Below are 14,422 nucleotides of genomic sequence, written 5' to 3' on the forward strand. Positions count from 1 at the left end.
AAACTACTTAAAGTTAATTAATCACGCATTTTCGACAACTGGTGCGTAATATTCTCAGTACTGATGCGTGCATTATGTTGAATGACTCCGTTACACAGCAACATACCCTTACATGTCCCCAATGGAACACGTTTGGGATCAGCTCGGACGTCAGTTACAGTCCAGGGTCAATAGCCATGTTATCAAGAGCCAGCAGCAACAGTCCTGGACCAGACTACCTTAGAGGAGAATAAAATGGTTATATTATGTCCTTCCCAACCAAAACGTTGCCTTTATGACGTTTCATTTCACTCTGTTCTCCTTGAAAGTGCTTAAATTTAGTCACAGAGAGCGAATATCTCTCACTGATTTTGACTTCTCAAAGTTTGGTTGAAATTTGTGCTATTATTCGCAGCTCTCTGTAGGCACTTTTTTATATCTAACCTCTTTTTCTATCATTTTTTTTCTGAAACTATCTGAAATCAATGTATATACACATACGTCATTATCTTTGGTATGTAAATATTATATTTCTGCCTTTACTGTTATTTGATTCCCTTGTACTCAAGTTGAGGGACGGGGGAGGGAGTCGGGGCTGGCAGCACAAGCACAGTGAAAGTTGAGCCCCACTTCTCTTGACCGGAGTCGATGTACTTAAATGCAATGCTCCTTATAAATTATTTTTTGAAAATACCAGAGAGGGAGCAACGCTGCTTCTTTTCTCTGAATTCTTAATACGAGTGATCTTTGAGTTTGGCCACTGTGCACTGTGATAACACCATCACAATAAAACAACAAGCTTACGTGTACACCAGATTATATTTATGATTAGTGGGTCGACTAAACATGGAAAAGTTATAAGACAATGTAAAGTATCTTGCTATCTATTCCAAGGTTGAGATTAACAGGTATTTATTTTCTCTGGTGACTGCCAAAAATCACAATAAAAATTAACAGACAACAAAGTTCTCTAAAACTTAGATCAAACTACAGAATGACGCTAACACTGTGGGGACGAATCAAACAGTGTGGAAACTGTGTTGAGTAAGTGCAGCAAGATACGCTTATCTGGGCATCTCGCGAAGTCAGAGTTAATGACACAACACAATGACACAGATTATAACAAAATCAAGCAAGACATGTTGCGCAGGAAAGTGATCAGATAGCCAGCTGTTCAGAATGTGGATCACATTACGAAAACAGCGACACTTATGATACTCGTACATGTCCACAAAATACGCAAACCCCGTCCCCGTCAGCACCAAATGATAAGCGAGAGACTAGTGACCGTCGTGGAGGGCGGAGACCGAATGACCACGCAATATATATCGCCCTCCACAACTCCGTATCTTCACAAAACTCTATATGGAGGGGACGACTCAATGCCGTTGCTAATATGCCGGACGGGAAGACAGCATATTTCATGATAAATTGGGGAACACCACGGAAGCTTCCCGCTCTTGGCGTACAAAAGGCACCTTAACGAGTAAGTCGTTGGTAGTGGGATGGGGAAATGTTTCACTGATTTGTCGGCTTCTTCGGGCCAAGCACGGTGGCGGGGCGACTCAATTCAACTGTGCAACACCAAATTTTGGAGCGAAAGCAACGACCCTTCGGACGCCACTCAGACGGGTGTGGTGTGTGTGTGAAATCTTATGGGACTAAGGTCATCAGTCTCTAAGCTTACACACCACTTAACCTAAATTAACCTAAGGACAAACACACACACCCATGCCCGAGGGAGGACTCGAACCTCAGCCGGGACCAGCCGCACAGTCCATGACTGCAGCGCCCTAGACCGCTCGGCTAATCCCCCGCGGCCCACTCAGGCAGGGTCTGAGTGCCACGTCTTTTGATGTCCAAACAGAATAGACAGAAGTGCCGAGCTCATTTATTCTATTAGGATGGACGTGGAGACACGGCACCTTCTGTTCAGGAGTAGGGGAGGTGCTTGGTCTGCCAACAAAAGCACTAAACTGGCCGCAGCATTACTTCCGCGAAAACTGCGCAACTTCCAGGGGACCCACGTCCTTCCTAATGAGATTCACAGCCGACAAAGAGATCCTCGAAACCACACTGGGGAACACGTTCCCCGTGAAAAAAATCCAAAATGAGATTTTCACTCTGCAGTGGAGTGTGCGTTGATATGAAACTTCGTGGCAGATTAAAACTGTGTGGCGGACCGAGACTCGAACTCGAGACCTTTGCCTTTCGCGGCCAAGTGCTCTACCATCGCCGGCCGGAGTGGCCGAGCGGTTCTGGGCGCTACAGTCTGGAACCGCGTGACCGCTACAGTCGCAGGTTCGAATCCTGCCTCGGGCATGGATGTGTGTGATGTCTTTAGGTTAGTTAGGTTTAAGTAGTTCTAAGTTCTAGGGGACTTATGACCACAGCAGTTGAGTCCCATAGTGCTCAGAGCCATTTGAACCATTTTTTTGCTCTACCATCTGAGCTACGCAAGCACGACTCACGCCCCGTCCCCACAGCATCACTTCTGCCAGTACCTCGTCTCCTACCTTCCAAACTTTACAAAAGCTCTCCTACGAACCTTGCAGAACTAGCACTCCTGATAGAGCACTTGCCCGCGAAAGGCGAAGGTCCCGAGTTCAAATCTCGGTCCCGCACACAGTGTTTATCTGCCAGGAAGTTTAAAAATTCAAAGCTTTACTCCCAGTAAATGTGCCCAGTACAGTCCATGTAAAATTAATCACGAAATCGTGACAAAAATGAATCAATATCGCGCAGCGATATGTCAGAGTAAAACAATTACAAGGGCAGCAGACCATTGAAGATTTTAAGTAAGATATTGATATACTTTAAAATGCAGAAAATTTACAATAATCTTCATAAGATATGGAACACTGTACCTTACCGAACTGAGTTACAGAAAGTGAGTGAGAAGGGTTGTTGCATCGAGTTTTGGAAGTAATATAGGATGGAAAAGGAGGGCCTCAGACCAAGATTTTTCAAAGGGAGAGAATAAAGCTGGATGAAGAGCAATCCTGGCAGGGACAGGTAGAAGGGTCACTCTGTTAAAGCTCCAAGGACGGGAGCATCTCTGGGCATGATTCGCTGTTAGGTAGACTTCGTTGCGACAGGATGTGCAGAGTGTGTAGCTGGAAGGTTAGAGAGGGAAGGGGGAGGTGATAATGTGTTGGAACGAGCCTGTCAGGGTACGAGAATTGATAATCAGGGATGAAAGGATAGGGCGCTCGGTCTTAAGTTTGCGGTAGGTGCTCTGTGTGGGAGGGGAGCTAGGTAAAATTGATATTTGTATAGGATCGTAGTCGGAAACGGTAGACGGATAGCGCAGGCAAGGTGGAGTGCGTTTGAAGACTTCGAGACAGTGGCAAGATTGTGGTGGAACTGAAATTCAGGCGGCTTTCACAAAAGAGCAGATTGGTCGGACCAAGGCTTTGTAGGTATGGAGTGTGGTAGAAAGGTAAAATCTCTATATTCGGCTTTCTAGTAGTTACAATCTAGGGTTGGTTCGAGGTGTTTTAGAACGTACTAAACTTGATACAATAGTTGTAAATGGGAGTGGAAGCCGCAGGTGGTTCGTCTTATAGTTAAGATATTGTCCAGACTACGGAAGGATAGATCTTGAGGAGCCACCGATTTGAGCAGTTAAGTAAACTGGTTTAGATGGAGCTGAAGGGATCGTTGGGTTTTCAGGAGGGTGTGGTATAGTACTAGGAATGCGCGCGTTGGAAAGGTTAAACAGAAAATGGGTGTTTCAAGCACATAAATTACGAGGTGTATTTGACCCTACGAGCATAAACTACGTGAGGGACTTGAAGCTGCTCCTTTCTCAACCGTTGCAGGGGCCCGGCGCGCTGGGTGCGACTGGGGGACGTGAACCTGGAGGGCAAGAACCGGGACGCGAACCCGCAGCAGGTGGCGGTGGCGGAGCGCGTGGCGCACCCGGGCTACAAGCCGCCCGGCCGCTACGACGACGTGGCGCTGCTGCGCCTCGAGCACTCCGTCCACTTCGACGCGTACACGCGGCCCGCCTGCCTGCACGTGCAGCCCGACGTGCCCGCCGCCGTCGGCGTCGCCACCGGCTTCGGGAAGATCGACTTCGGTGAGCTGACCGCAAGCTAGTGTCCCGACTAAACAACAGGCTTCTGGAGCGCAACACGGGATTATACTTCTTACGTAAATGTGTAACCATTGTCGTCTACACACCGGATGAACAACGTTTACACAGGGTGGTCCATTGATCGTGACCGGGCCAAATATCTCACGAAATTAGCGTCAAACGAAAAAACTACAAAGAACTAAACTTGTCTAGCTTGAGGGGGGAAACCAGATGACGCTATGCTTCGCCCGATACAATGCGTTGTCATAGGTCGAACGGATATCAACTGCGGTTTTTGAAATAGGAACCCCCATTTTTTATTGATTGGCGACTCCATGGAGTGTTCTGTGCACCACGACCAAATAGTGGATATAATTGGAAGGAGAATCAGCATTGGTCGTATTTTTTTGTTTCATTATCCGCAAAATCGATTTTCGGTCACTTAGTTCAAAAAATGGTTCAAATGGCTCTGAGCACTATGGGACTCAACTGCTGTGGTCATAAGTCCCCTAGAACTTAGAACTACTTAAACCTAACTAACCTAAGGACATCACACACATCCATGCCCGAGGCAGGATTCGAACCTGCGACCGTAGCGGTCGTGCGGTTCCAGACTGTAGCGCCTTTAACCGCTCGGCCACTCCGGCCGGCCATCCTCAGTGCTGTAATATACAATTAAAATTGGTAGGCACTGTTATCACCAAGCTTAGAGCGATCACATAAACTCGCTCTAAGCTTGTTGATACCAGTGCCTATCAATTTTAATTGTATATTACAGCACAGAAGAAAATGACATGAAAATATCTTTCGAAAAAATGTCTAGCATGCTCCAGCATTTTTAATTGTGTTGAGTGTATGGATGCTTCATGTTATTTTATACCACAATTCTGTAACAATTTTAGTATACCTATTGTACTGGTGGGTGTTCCTGATCCAAACTAAAAAGCTTGTTAGAATTTCACTTCTGTGTCGGGCCACAGTCTCTAGAAAAGTTTTGAAGGAAAGCATGGTCTGTTGTAGGCTGTATTGTTTTTACTTTTTATTAGCTGTGCTATTAGCCGATTGGGACAATTACGTCGATTTTCAAACACATACTGATCATCTTCAGTGCTGTAGTGTACAAATTAAACTCATAGGCACTGGTGTCAAGTTATTATCAGTAACCAAAGCTATGAAACACGATCGTTTCATAGCTTTGGTTACTGATAATAACTTGACACCACTGCTTATGAGTTTAATTTGTACACTACAGCACGCCGGCCTGAGTGGCCGTGCGGTTCTAGGCGCTACAGTCTGGAACCGAGCGACCGCTACGGCCGCAGGTTCGAATCCTGCCTCGGGCATGGATGTGTGTGATGTCCTTAGGTTAGTTAGGTCTAATTAGTTCTAAGTTCTAGGCGACTGATGATCTCAGAAGTTAAGTCGCATAGTGCTCAGATCCATTTGAACCATTTGAACCACTACAGCACGTCGTCCAGTAAATTAATTTGTTTTGTTGCTGCTTTCCATCTTCTGTCACTGTGGCTATGCTATCCGCAAAAACTAATAGACCTATTCCCATTCCTCAAAGTTTTAAACAGATTCCAAAGTTTTACTTCCTTATGATTCCATATGTTTCTTGGTCGCCAAAAAATTCTTTATTTTTTAGTCCTCATGACGCGTTATGGGTTACCTCATCCCCAGATCCGCGGCATAAAAATACAAAGTAGGATAAAATCGAGGAATGTCCATTACAATGAAGCAATGAAACCGAGTAACACACGTTGAACACTGATACGCGGTATCTTGTCACTTCTAATTCATTCCAGTACATCAGTGCCCAAAGTGGCTCAGGCAGTACAACATGTTACAAGGCAAACATCTTTTGCTACTATGTGGAGTTAGTAACAGTATCACAGTGTCTACAACAACATCCATATCTGTGACATATCAACATTTATTACAGGTACCATGTAATTTAACTTGTAAGTACATGATAATCAGTTGCAGGAACCGATTTATATTAATAAAGGCGCAAATGTTACATTTCAAAGCAGTTCAGATTCAAATATACAAAATATCCTTGACAGACGTGCGGTATATAATTTTTGCTACTTACATTAAAGCACTAATACATGGACACCATATTCCAAAGAATTAACAGACTCATAAAAGGCAGAAATACAGGGAAAAGGATATTACTAGAATTACCTTCACATGTGCAGTACAGTGGCTGATAATGTTTGTAGTATCCAAACTGTCATTACAATTTACCAAACGAGTGCCGTACATTTTTAATAATTGTGTACCGGAAAATATGCAGTGCAGTTCTATACGACATAGCTAACAAACCACTTGACACTAGACACTATATAAAAATAATACAAACAATAGTTTGACATGTCACTGAGTTACACAGAGCATGAAAGTGAATGGCAATACCCAAAAATTGTAAAACATGGGAAGGAGGGCGTAGGAGCATTTATTATGACAAACAACCTGGATAGGAAATGGAAAGCACCGCATAATGTGGGAAAACATGTGGAACTCTACAACACATATCATTAGTGGAGTAAAGAGAGAAGTGAGCCACCTTTGATATCAAATTGGTTTGCTAATTAATTAAATTGATGATGCACTCTCCTTAAGCTACCATTATACTAACTGATTTATGACCCATGGGGATTGTTTTATGACCCCCTGGGGATAATCCACCCTTCTAAGAAACACCCAACCTCTCTCCTTCTCCCACTCCTCTGGGAAATCCCCAAACCTCACCCTCCCCTCGCCGATATGAGCTCACTTTTATATCAAAAGTAATTGACTAATTCATTACATTGATCAACTAATTCTTCCCTCACCCTCCTAGGAAATACCCCAGCCCTCCCTTCCTCTCACTGAATTCCCCCCTCCCCTCCCTCATCTCGAAATTGGCGGGAAAAAGACTCAGTCTCTGCTGGAGGGGAAGGATCTTACGACATGAAATTCAAATCAATGCCAATAATACATTGTTAAATTCAGTTCGAATATTCTTTATTTCATCAGTTTGTGGGAGACAGGATTCCCCCCACTTGGATATAACTCATATCTGCAAACCCCTCCCCCCCTTCCCATGACATAATAACAGTAAGCACTGAGGAATGGAATGATATGCAGTATATTAGCCTCTGTTCTGGGTAGCCTGTGCGTGTATCCATTGTCTGAGCGCTGCCACAGAGGTCAAAAAGCACTCAGTGTTGTCAAGGTCATAATACTAAATACCACAAACTTGGACAGGAGTATGGCGTCCTTTGATACCAGGGAAACAAATTCTGCTCTCTCGCTCTCTCAAGTAGCCACTTCTGTTACAACATCTGCATCTCAAAGCCGTAGACCAAGGTGATGTGCCTACCCGCCTGAGGGACCTCCATTTGTTCTCACGCCCCCCAGACAAAGCATCAGGTGGCAGTACTCCTTTGATTGTGAAATTCCATACTCACTTCCTGTCTGTCTTTCTCAAGCGGTTGCTTCCTGTTTGCGTGAAGAAATGTACAAACCAATGTGTCCAAACATGCAGACAGAGCTTTTCATCCCTCCTCAAAGTACTGTATTCTTATTGGCTAATGCTGGGGACAAAGGGAAAACTGACGCAATGCACTATCAAAAATGGTGGTAAATAGTCCATTTGCACTACCCTATCAAATTAATTCTTTACGAATTTACAGGAGTCAAGTAGATCACTTAGAACACTCACCACCAACTTACGATGATTATTTTCCGTAATAAAACATATTCTCAACGTTTGAGAATCAAGTGCAAACATTTTGGAAACCAAGTAATTAAATTCTGCCACAAATAGATCATAGAACTAATTATATCTGAGGTCTTGCGTGCTCTGATGTTTGAGAATACTAGCACCCGCCTCCACCATAACGTTTCCACTAAACATATCTGGCGAAAAACCTACTAATCGTATACACTTGCGATCATGAATTGTGCACTGGCAACCGACTGCCAGGCAGCTGAGGCCCACAGATGCATCAGCCATGCTGGCTATTGCACACACATCTCCAGCTTACCCGACACTCAGATGCAAGAGAGACTGCCACCATGACCATGAAGCAGTCAGCTGATCAGTTTACATTGGGGGAATAGTCGCCCAGCTCAAACACGCGCCATATTCAGTCTTCTCATGCAACACACATGTCCGCTTTTGTCACCGTTCAACCAGCATAACGGTTACTTTGCTATTCATCCGCCCAGAGCGCGCCACTGCTGGGACTTGTCCCCAGGGCTGTGGGCAAGAGCCGACAAGTAGGAGCATTCCTTGTAATTAATTGGTCCCTACAGGCTAAGCTATGGCTTCAGGTCGTCCATGCCCCCATCCCCATGATGGCCCCTGCAACTGACTGGCACACTGAGACTGCAATTCTAATCCCAACATAGACTCACCCCAGTTTGAAAGAAATGTTGTTGTCTATGTACCACGAATTTCTCACGTGAAAAGTAAATCCCCCCCCCCTTTATACGAGTTATTTTCGAAAAGAGAACAAATCAGGGGCATATACGTCTTTTCACATTATTAAAGTGTCATTACTTGTTGTGAATATCCTGTACAATAGAATGGCAGAGGCTATATTTCCTCTGAGTATCTCTCACAAGGTAAAACAATCTGTTCTCATCAGCTTAATTTCTGTTATGCCCTGCATCACATGACTAGAATATTAAACTCATTTTTCTTTCTCTCTCTCTCTCTCTCTCTCTCTCATAGGATGCCTCCTCACTTCCGATCTCTCTTAAACTAGCCAGATGCCTCGTCATTTGCAAAGTCTCTTAAGGTAGCAGCACAGAGGAGCTGTAAATGTCAGGTTAATACCAATATCACTTTATAAATTCGATAATACAGCTGACTTTACTACGATGGTTATCTCTCTCTGAGTAGGCAGGAGATTGCAATTTCGTGAAAAGATCTCGCCGCAACGAAAAACACCTGATTACTTCTTCCACTCATGAATCATGTCCGTGGTACTTTCACCCTCGCTCCCACCCGCCCGGCAGCACGTCACTGATATCAAACTGATTGAATAATTAATTAAATTGATCTTCTGAGTCCCTTTGCATGGTGAGTGATTTTTTTCTGCAGTTGGGTCACACTCGCCAAGTAGCTCAAATGGGAATACCTGGGGGGCAGAGTAGATTCGTGATAGGATCAGGATAGAGCTCGTAGGTAGATCCTCCGTGTATTAGGACAGGAATAGGTTTCTATGATGGATTCGCTACGCGCTACAGTCAGGATAGGGTTCAAAAGTGGATTCAGCACACATTATGGCCCAGGTAGGGATGGGTGATGGATGATCACCATGCATTACGGTTGGGACAGGTTTTGAAGGTGAATCCACCCATTATGTGTCTGGTTCGGTGTTTGAACATGTATTCAATGGTGGTAGGTCTGCAGTAAGGTGTTCCTCCCCCCACCCCCCACCCCTCCCCCTCACATGAGTTCGATACACACAAACGCATAGAAAAATAGCTTAGTTGCGCTAGGTGTTGACAAATGAACTACATTTACAAGCAATACGTGGCCCGGAGTGAGGTCATGATCACATGAGCAAAAGTTATATAAAATCGGTAAAATTACGAAAACTGAAGGAAGACACCTTTAAACCGAGGGAAAATACGACAAAATGAGGGAAAATTGAGGGAGAATGATAGAGTACTTACAAGTCTGCTTTGCGCAGGAAAATTCTGTGCATGGCAACAAGTATGTGAGAGCAAAAGGAATACAAGGAAAACTCGACATGGAAGCACTAGCTACCAGGCAAACAGTAATTTTTCAAGGGGAGTAATAAGACGGCTGGAACAAATTGTCTAACATGGATGACCACCAAATGTTGAGTAATGAATTTATATCTTTCTGATCACAAGCCTAGGTGTGACCCCAAAGTTCTCAACAACCACCTTAACAGACTTTTATAAAGTGTCTAGACATATGAGTAGGATAAACTTTATGTCCTCCTTAGCTGGAGAACATTTTATTAGCAGCATGAGACCACAGTATACAACTACAGAATGAATCGCGCGTTTGACCCTGTGTTTAAGTATTTTAAACTCTAATAGTTTTTACAATGTGCTTCTCTGTACTTTCTACCAATCAGAACCATGCAGTGTCAGCTAACAAATACCTCACAGAACACTTTGTGCATGGTTCTTAATAACATTCCGCTGTATGTCTAGAGAGGTAATATGGATACATACAAGTTGACTGCTGTGTTGGATGCTTTTCTATAAAACAGAACTGTCTGCCTCTAAACTGACATGGGACTGCATTAAAGGATGATAGAAGGTCGACGGGGTAATCGGTTGAGAGTGTTTGCAACGAGATAGGATTTAATGGTAGACTAACGATGCATTCTAGAGATAGTGGGATGTAGTGGCAGGTTGTTTATCGCACAGTTTTTCCGTTGTCCTCTGTTTGTAGTATCTTCTTGGTATCGAGTCTAAACACCACAACAATACTACAGAATTAATAGAACAAGTGATTTGCATAAAATGTTTCTACACCCTTCTGCTTGGAGCTCCGTCATGCATAAATCGTGTGTTTCTTTTTCTTCTTAACCATCTGTTATATCACCACAACACTCTGAAATGTATCAGGCTCATATCTATTATACACCAATAAGGAATGCCAACCTCCTCAGCATACATGCATCTAGAAACGGACGATGTGGGTAAGACTGGTGTGGAACAGTCTTCGCAGATCGGCAGTTACGGCATTGGAGTGAGAATACTGGCCTATATCACTAGTGTCGATGCGTTGTGCAAGTTTGGAACTCGTGTTCTTTTGGAAAACAAAATATCGAAGTATGTTGATTATGTGGAACTCAGTTCGTTCTGTTCCTTCACGAGACGCCGCCTGTAGCTGGCACAGTATCCTCCCACTTTTGATCAGTTCCTAATTAAATCGCAGACAATACGAGGTGCCTTCAAGTTCTGAGGCCTCCGATTTTTTTTTCTCTGGACTGGAAAGAGATAGAAACATGCGCATTGTTTTAAAATGAGGCCGCGTTCATTGTCAATACGTCCCAGAGATGGCAGCACCGTACGGCAGATGGAATTTTACCGCCAGCGGCGAGAATGAGAACTGTTTTAAATACTTAAAATGGCGACGTTTTCCTTACTTTAACAGCGTGCAATCATTCGTTTTCTGAATTTGCGTGGTGTGAAACCAATTGAAATTCATCGACAGTTGAAGGAGACATGTGGTGATGGAGTTATGGATGTGTCGAAAGTGCGTTCGTGGGTGTGACAGTTTAATGAAGGCAGAACATCGTGTGACAACAAACCGAAACAACCTTGGGCTCGCACAAGCCGGTCTGACGACATGATCGCGAAAGTGCAGAGAATTGTTTTGGGGGATCGCCGAATGACTGTTGAACAGATCGCCTCCAGAGTTGGCATTTCTGTGGGTTCTGTGCACACAATCCTGCATGACGATCTGAAAATGCCAAAAGTGTCATCCAGGTGGGTGCCACGAATGCTGACAGACGACCACATGGCTGCCCGTGTGGCATGTTGCCAAGCAATGTTGACGCGCAACGACATCATGAATGGGACTTTCTTTTGTCGGTTGTGACAATGGATGAGACGTGGATGCCATTTTTCAATCCAGAAACAAAGCGCCAGTCAGCTCAATGGAAGCACACAGATTCACCGCCACCAAAAAAATTTCGGGTAACCGCCAGTGCTGAAAAAGTGATGGTGTCCATGTTCTGAGACAGCAAGGGCGTAATCCTTACCCATTGCGTTCCAAAGGGCACTACGATAACAGGTGCATCCTACGAAAATGTTTTGAAGAACAAATTCCTTCCTGCACTGCAACAAAAACGTCCGGGAAGGGCTGCATGTGTGCTGTTTCACCCAGACAACACGCCCACACATCGAGCTGTTACGCAATAGTTTCTTCGTGATAACAACTTTGAAGTGATTCCTCATGCTCCCTACTCACCTGACCTGGCGCCTAGTGACTTTTGGCTTTTTCCAACAATGAAAGACACTCTCCGTGGCCGCACATTCACCAGCCGTGCTGCTATTGCGTCAGCGATTTTCCAGTGGTCAAAACAGACTCGTAAAGAAGCCTTCGCCGCTGCCATGGAGTCATGGCGTCAGCGTTGTGAAAAATGTGTACGTCTGCAGGGCGATTACGTCGAGAAGTAACGCCAGTTTCATCGATTTCGGGTGAGTAGTTAATTAGAAAAACAATCGGAGGCCTTAGAACTTGAATGCACCTCGTATTGCAGGGAGTGTTGGTTAAAGGCAAAGGAACAGTTACAAGAAGTGTAGAGAGTCCATCTAGAGTTTTGCTCAGGATCATTAGGCAATACGTTCAACGGCGAACTGCTGCAGAGTGCTGCAATGGATGTGATTTGTTTGCTGGAGTGGCGATCTTCAAGATTTTTCAACCCCAGACTTTATCCTACGAATGCGAGAATACTCTCCCCAGATAAGTAGAGAAGAACAATCGTAAGTTTTTCGAATTTATAAAGTTTTTCAGCTAAGTAACGTAGTTTTTGCATCTCTTCCCTGCTGATATTTAACTCCCACACTAAGAAACAGTATTTTATCATGTGGTGTAGACAGTGTAACAGGGTTCGCGATATTCCCCATGTATATAATACTCACAAAGAAATGGAAGGGGTGGTTTAGCAATGATACAGTCATTGAGAAACATGCTGCAATGTAATTGGCTGATAGCATAACGAGATCGATGCGATGGGATGTTTTGTTGACGTGACAAGTCGTCGAGAGTGATAGTTTGGAACTCGAGTAATTAGATAAAATGTGTCGAAATTACGAAAAATATGATAAAATTACGAAAATTGATGGAAAATACGTAAAATTGAGGAAAATACGACAAAAATCTGGAGGAATGAGGGGACTTACATGCTCGCCTGGTTGTATGAAAATCATTCTATTCCCCCACCGGTGCGACTGACAACTAGTGGTGCATACTATCTCTGCTCTGTCAGTTTACGTCCTGTAGAATACCCCCTAATTCCATATGTGGTTATGCACTGTAAGCCACAAAAATGGAAGACGCAGTGTCCAAAGATTTGGAAGTCATGATGACCACCACCGAGGACACTGAAACATTGGTCATAGACCTGGATGTAGTAAGCACCACCAATATGAGTAGTACCACAATGCTGATTAAGTGGTGACAGAAGCGGAAATGTATGTGTGCACAACTGCGGCGAGCCTGATGCACACGCGCATTTCACTACCGCGAGCGTGTTCGATTGGCAGGTTTTTTTCGACAGATGTGTTTAGTGGAAACTATGTGGTGAAGGAGGATGCCCGTGTTCTCAAATGTCAGTGCATGCAACACCTAGGATATAATTAGTTCTATAATCTATTTGTGGCGGAATTTAATTGCCCAATTTTGGAAAATGTTTGTGTGTAAGGTGGTGGTCAGTATTTCAAGCTATGTGTTTGACTCCTGCAAATTGTTAAACAGTTAATTTGTTAGGGTAGTACAAATGGACTAATTACTACTGCAACGGTACCTGACACTTACTGCTCAGTAGTTGTTCTTTCAAACACCATCCTATACGAACAAATCTGTTGTATCTTTATGTGTAGTTACATATACTTTAGATACTTGGTCTATGTACAGCTCTGTTTAAAAAAGAATAGCTCGATATATTCATAGGATCGAGCCACACACATCTGATATCTGCAGAGAATAACCTATAACTATTATCCTGCAGACAAATAGTCTGTGCGTTGGCTAGGATAGCGAATTAACAAATTAAACGGAGATATATAATGAAAGATAAATGATTATTTTGAAAACGAGGGTTCTGTTCTAACGTCTGTATTTGATTTAGACGACTGAATTATGCTGAATAATATTTATTCAAGAATGGGAACTCTCAGATAAATGGGAAGTGGTTCTACGATATTCAGTCAAAATATAAACAGAAAATATCCTTATCAAATGCATTGAAATTATATTGAAATCGTCACTAGAATGGTAGCAAAATCCCGCGAACTAAATAGTCATCGAAGATACGCGAAAACTAAGTCTATTTCGTGATAATAATACACCAAATATTCACCAGCTCGAAACAGTTCAAAGTTCAACACAATGATCCACAAATTAACACACTCTCAATTCCATAGTTGTTGTTGTTGTTGTGGTCTTCAGTCCTGAGACTGGTTTGATGCAGCTCTCCATGCTACTCTATCCTGTGCAAGCTTCTTCATCTCCCAGTACCTACTGCAACCTACATCCTTCTGAATCTGCTTAGTGTATTGATCTCTTGGTCTCCCTCTACGATTTTTACCCTCCACGCTGCCCTCCAATGCTAAATTTGTGATCCCTCGATGCCTCAGAACATGTCC

General features: G+C 43.6%; 1 protein-coding gene across 1 annotated transcript in view; it reads left to right on the forward strand.

Annotated features, from left to right (window-relative positions):
- The window catches only part of LOC126162368 (serine protease snake-like), a 207,123-nt gene that overhangs the window by 130,328 nt on the left and 62,373 nt on the right, over positions 1–14,422 (forward strand). The window contains exon 4 of the mRNA XM_049918825.1: positions 3,804–4,063. Within this exon, the coding sequence (XP_049774782.1) occupies positions 3,804–4,063 (260 nt within the window). The remainder of the gene's footprint in view (positions 1–3,803; positions 4,064–14,422) is intronic.

Source organism: Schistocerca cancellata, chromosome 1, assembly GCF_023864275.1.
Source record: "Schistocerca cancellata isolate TAMUIC-IGC-003103 chromosome 1, iqSchCanc2.1, whole genome shotgun sequence".
In the NCBI taxonomy this organism is placed as follows: domain Eukaryota; kingdom Metazoa; phylum Arthropoda; class Insecta; order Orthoptera; family Acrididae; genus Schistocerca; species Schistocerca cancellata.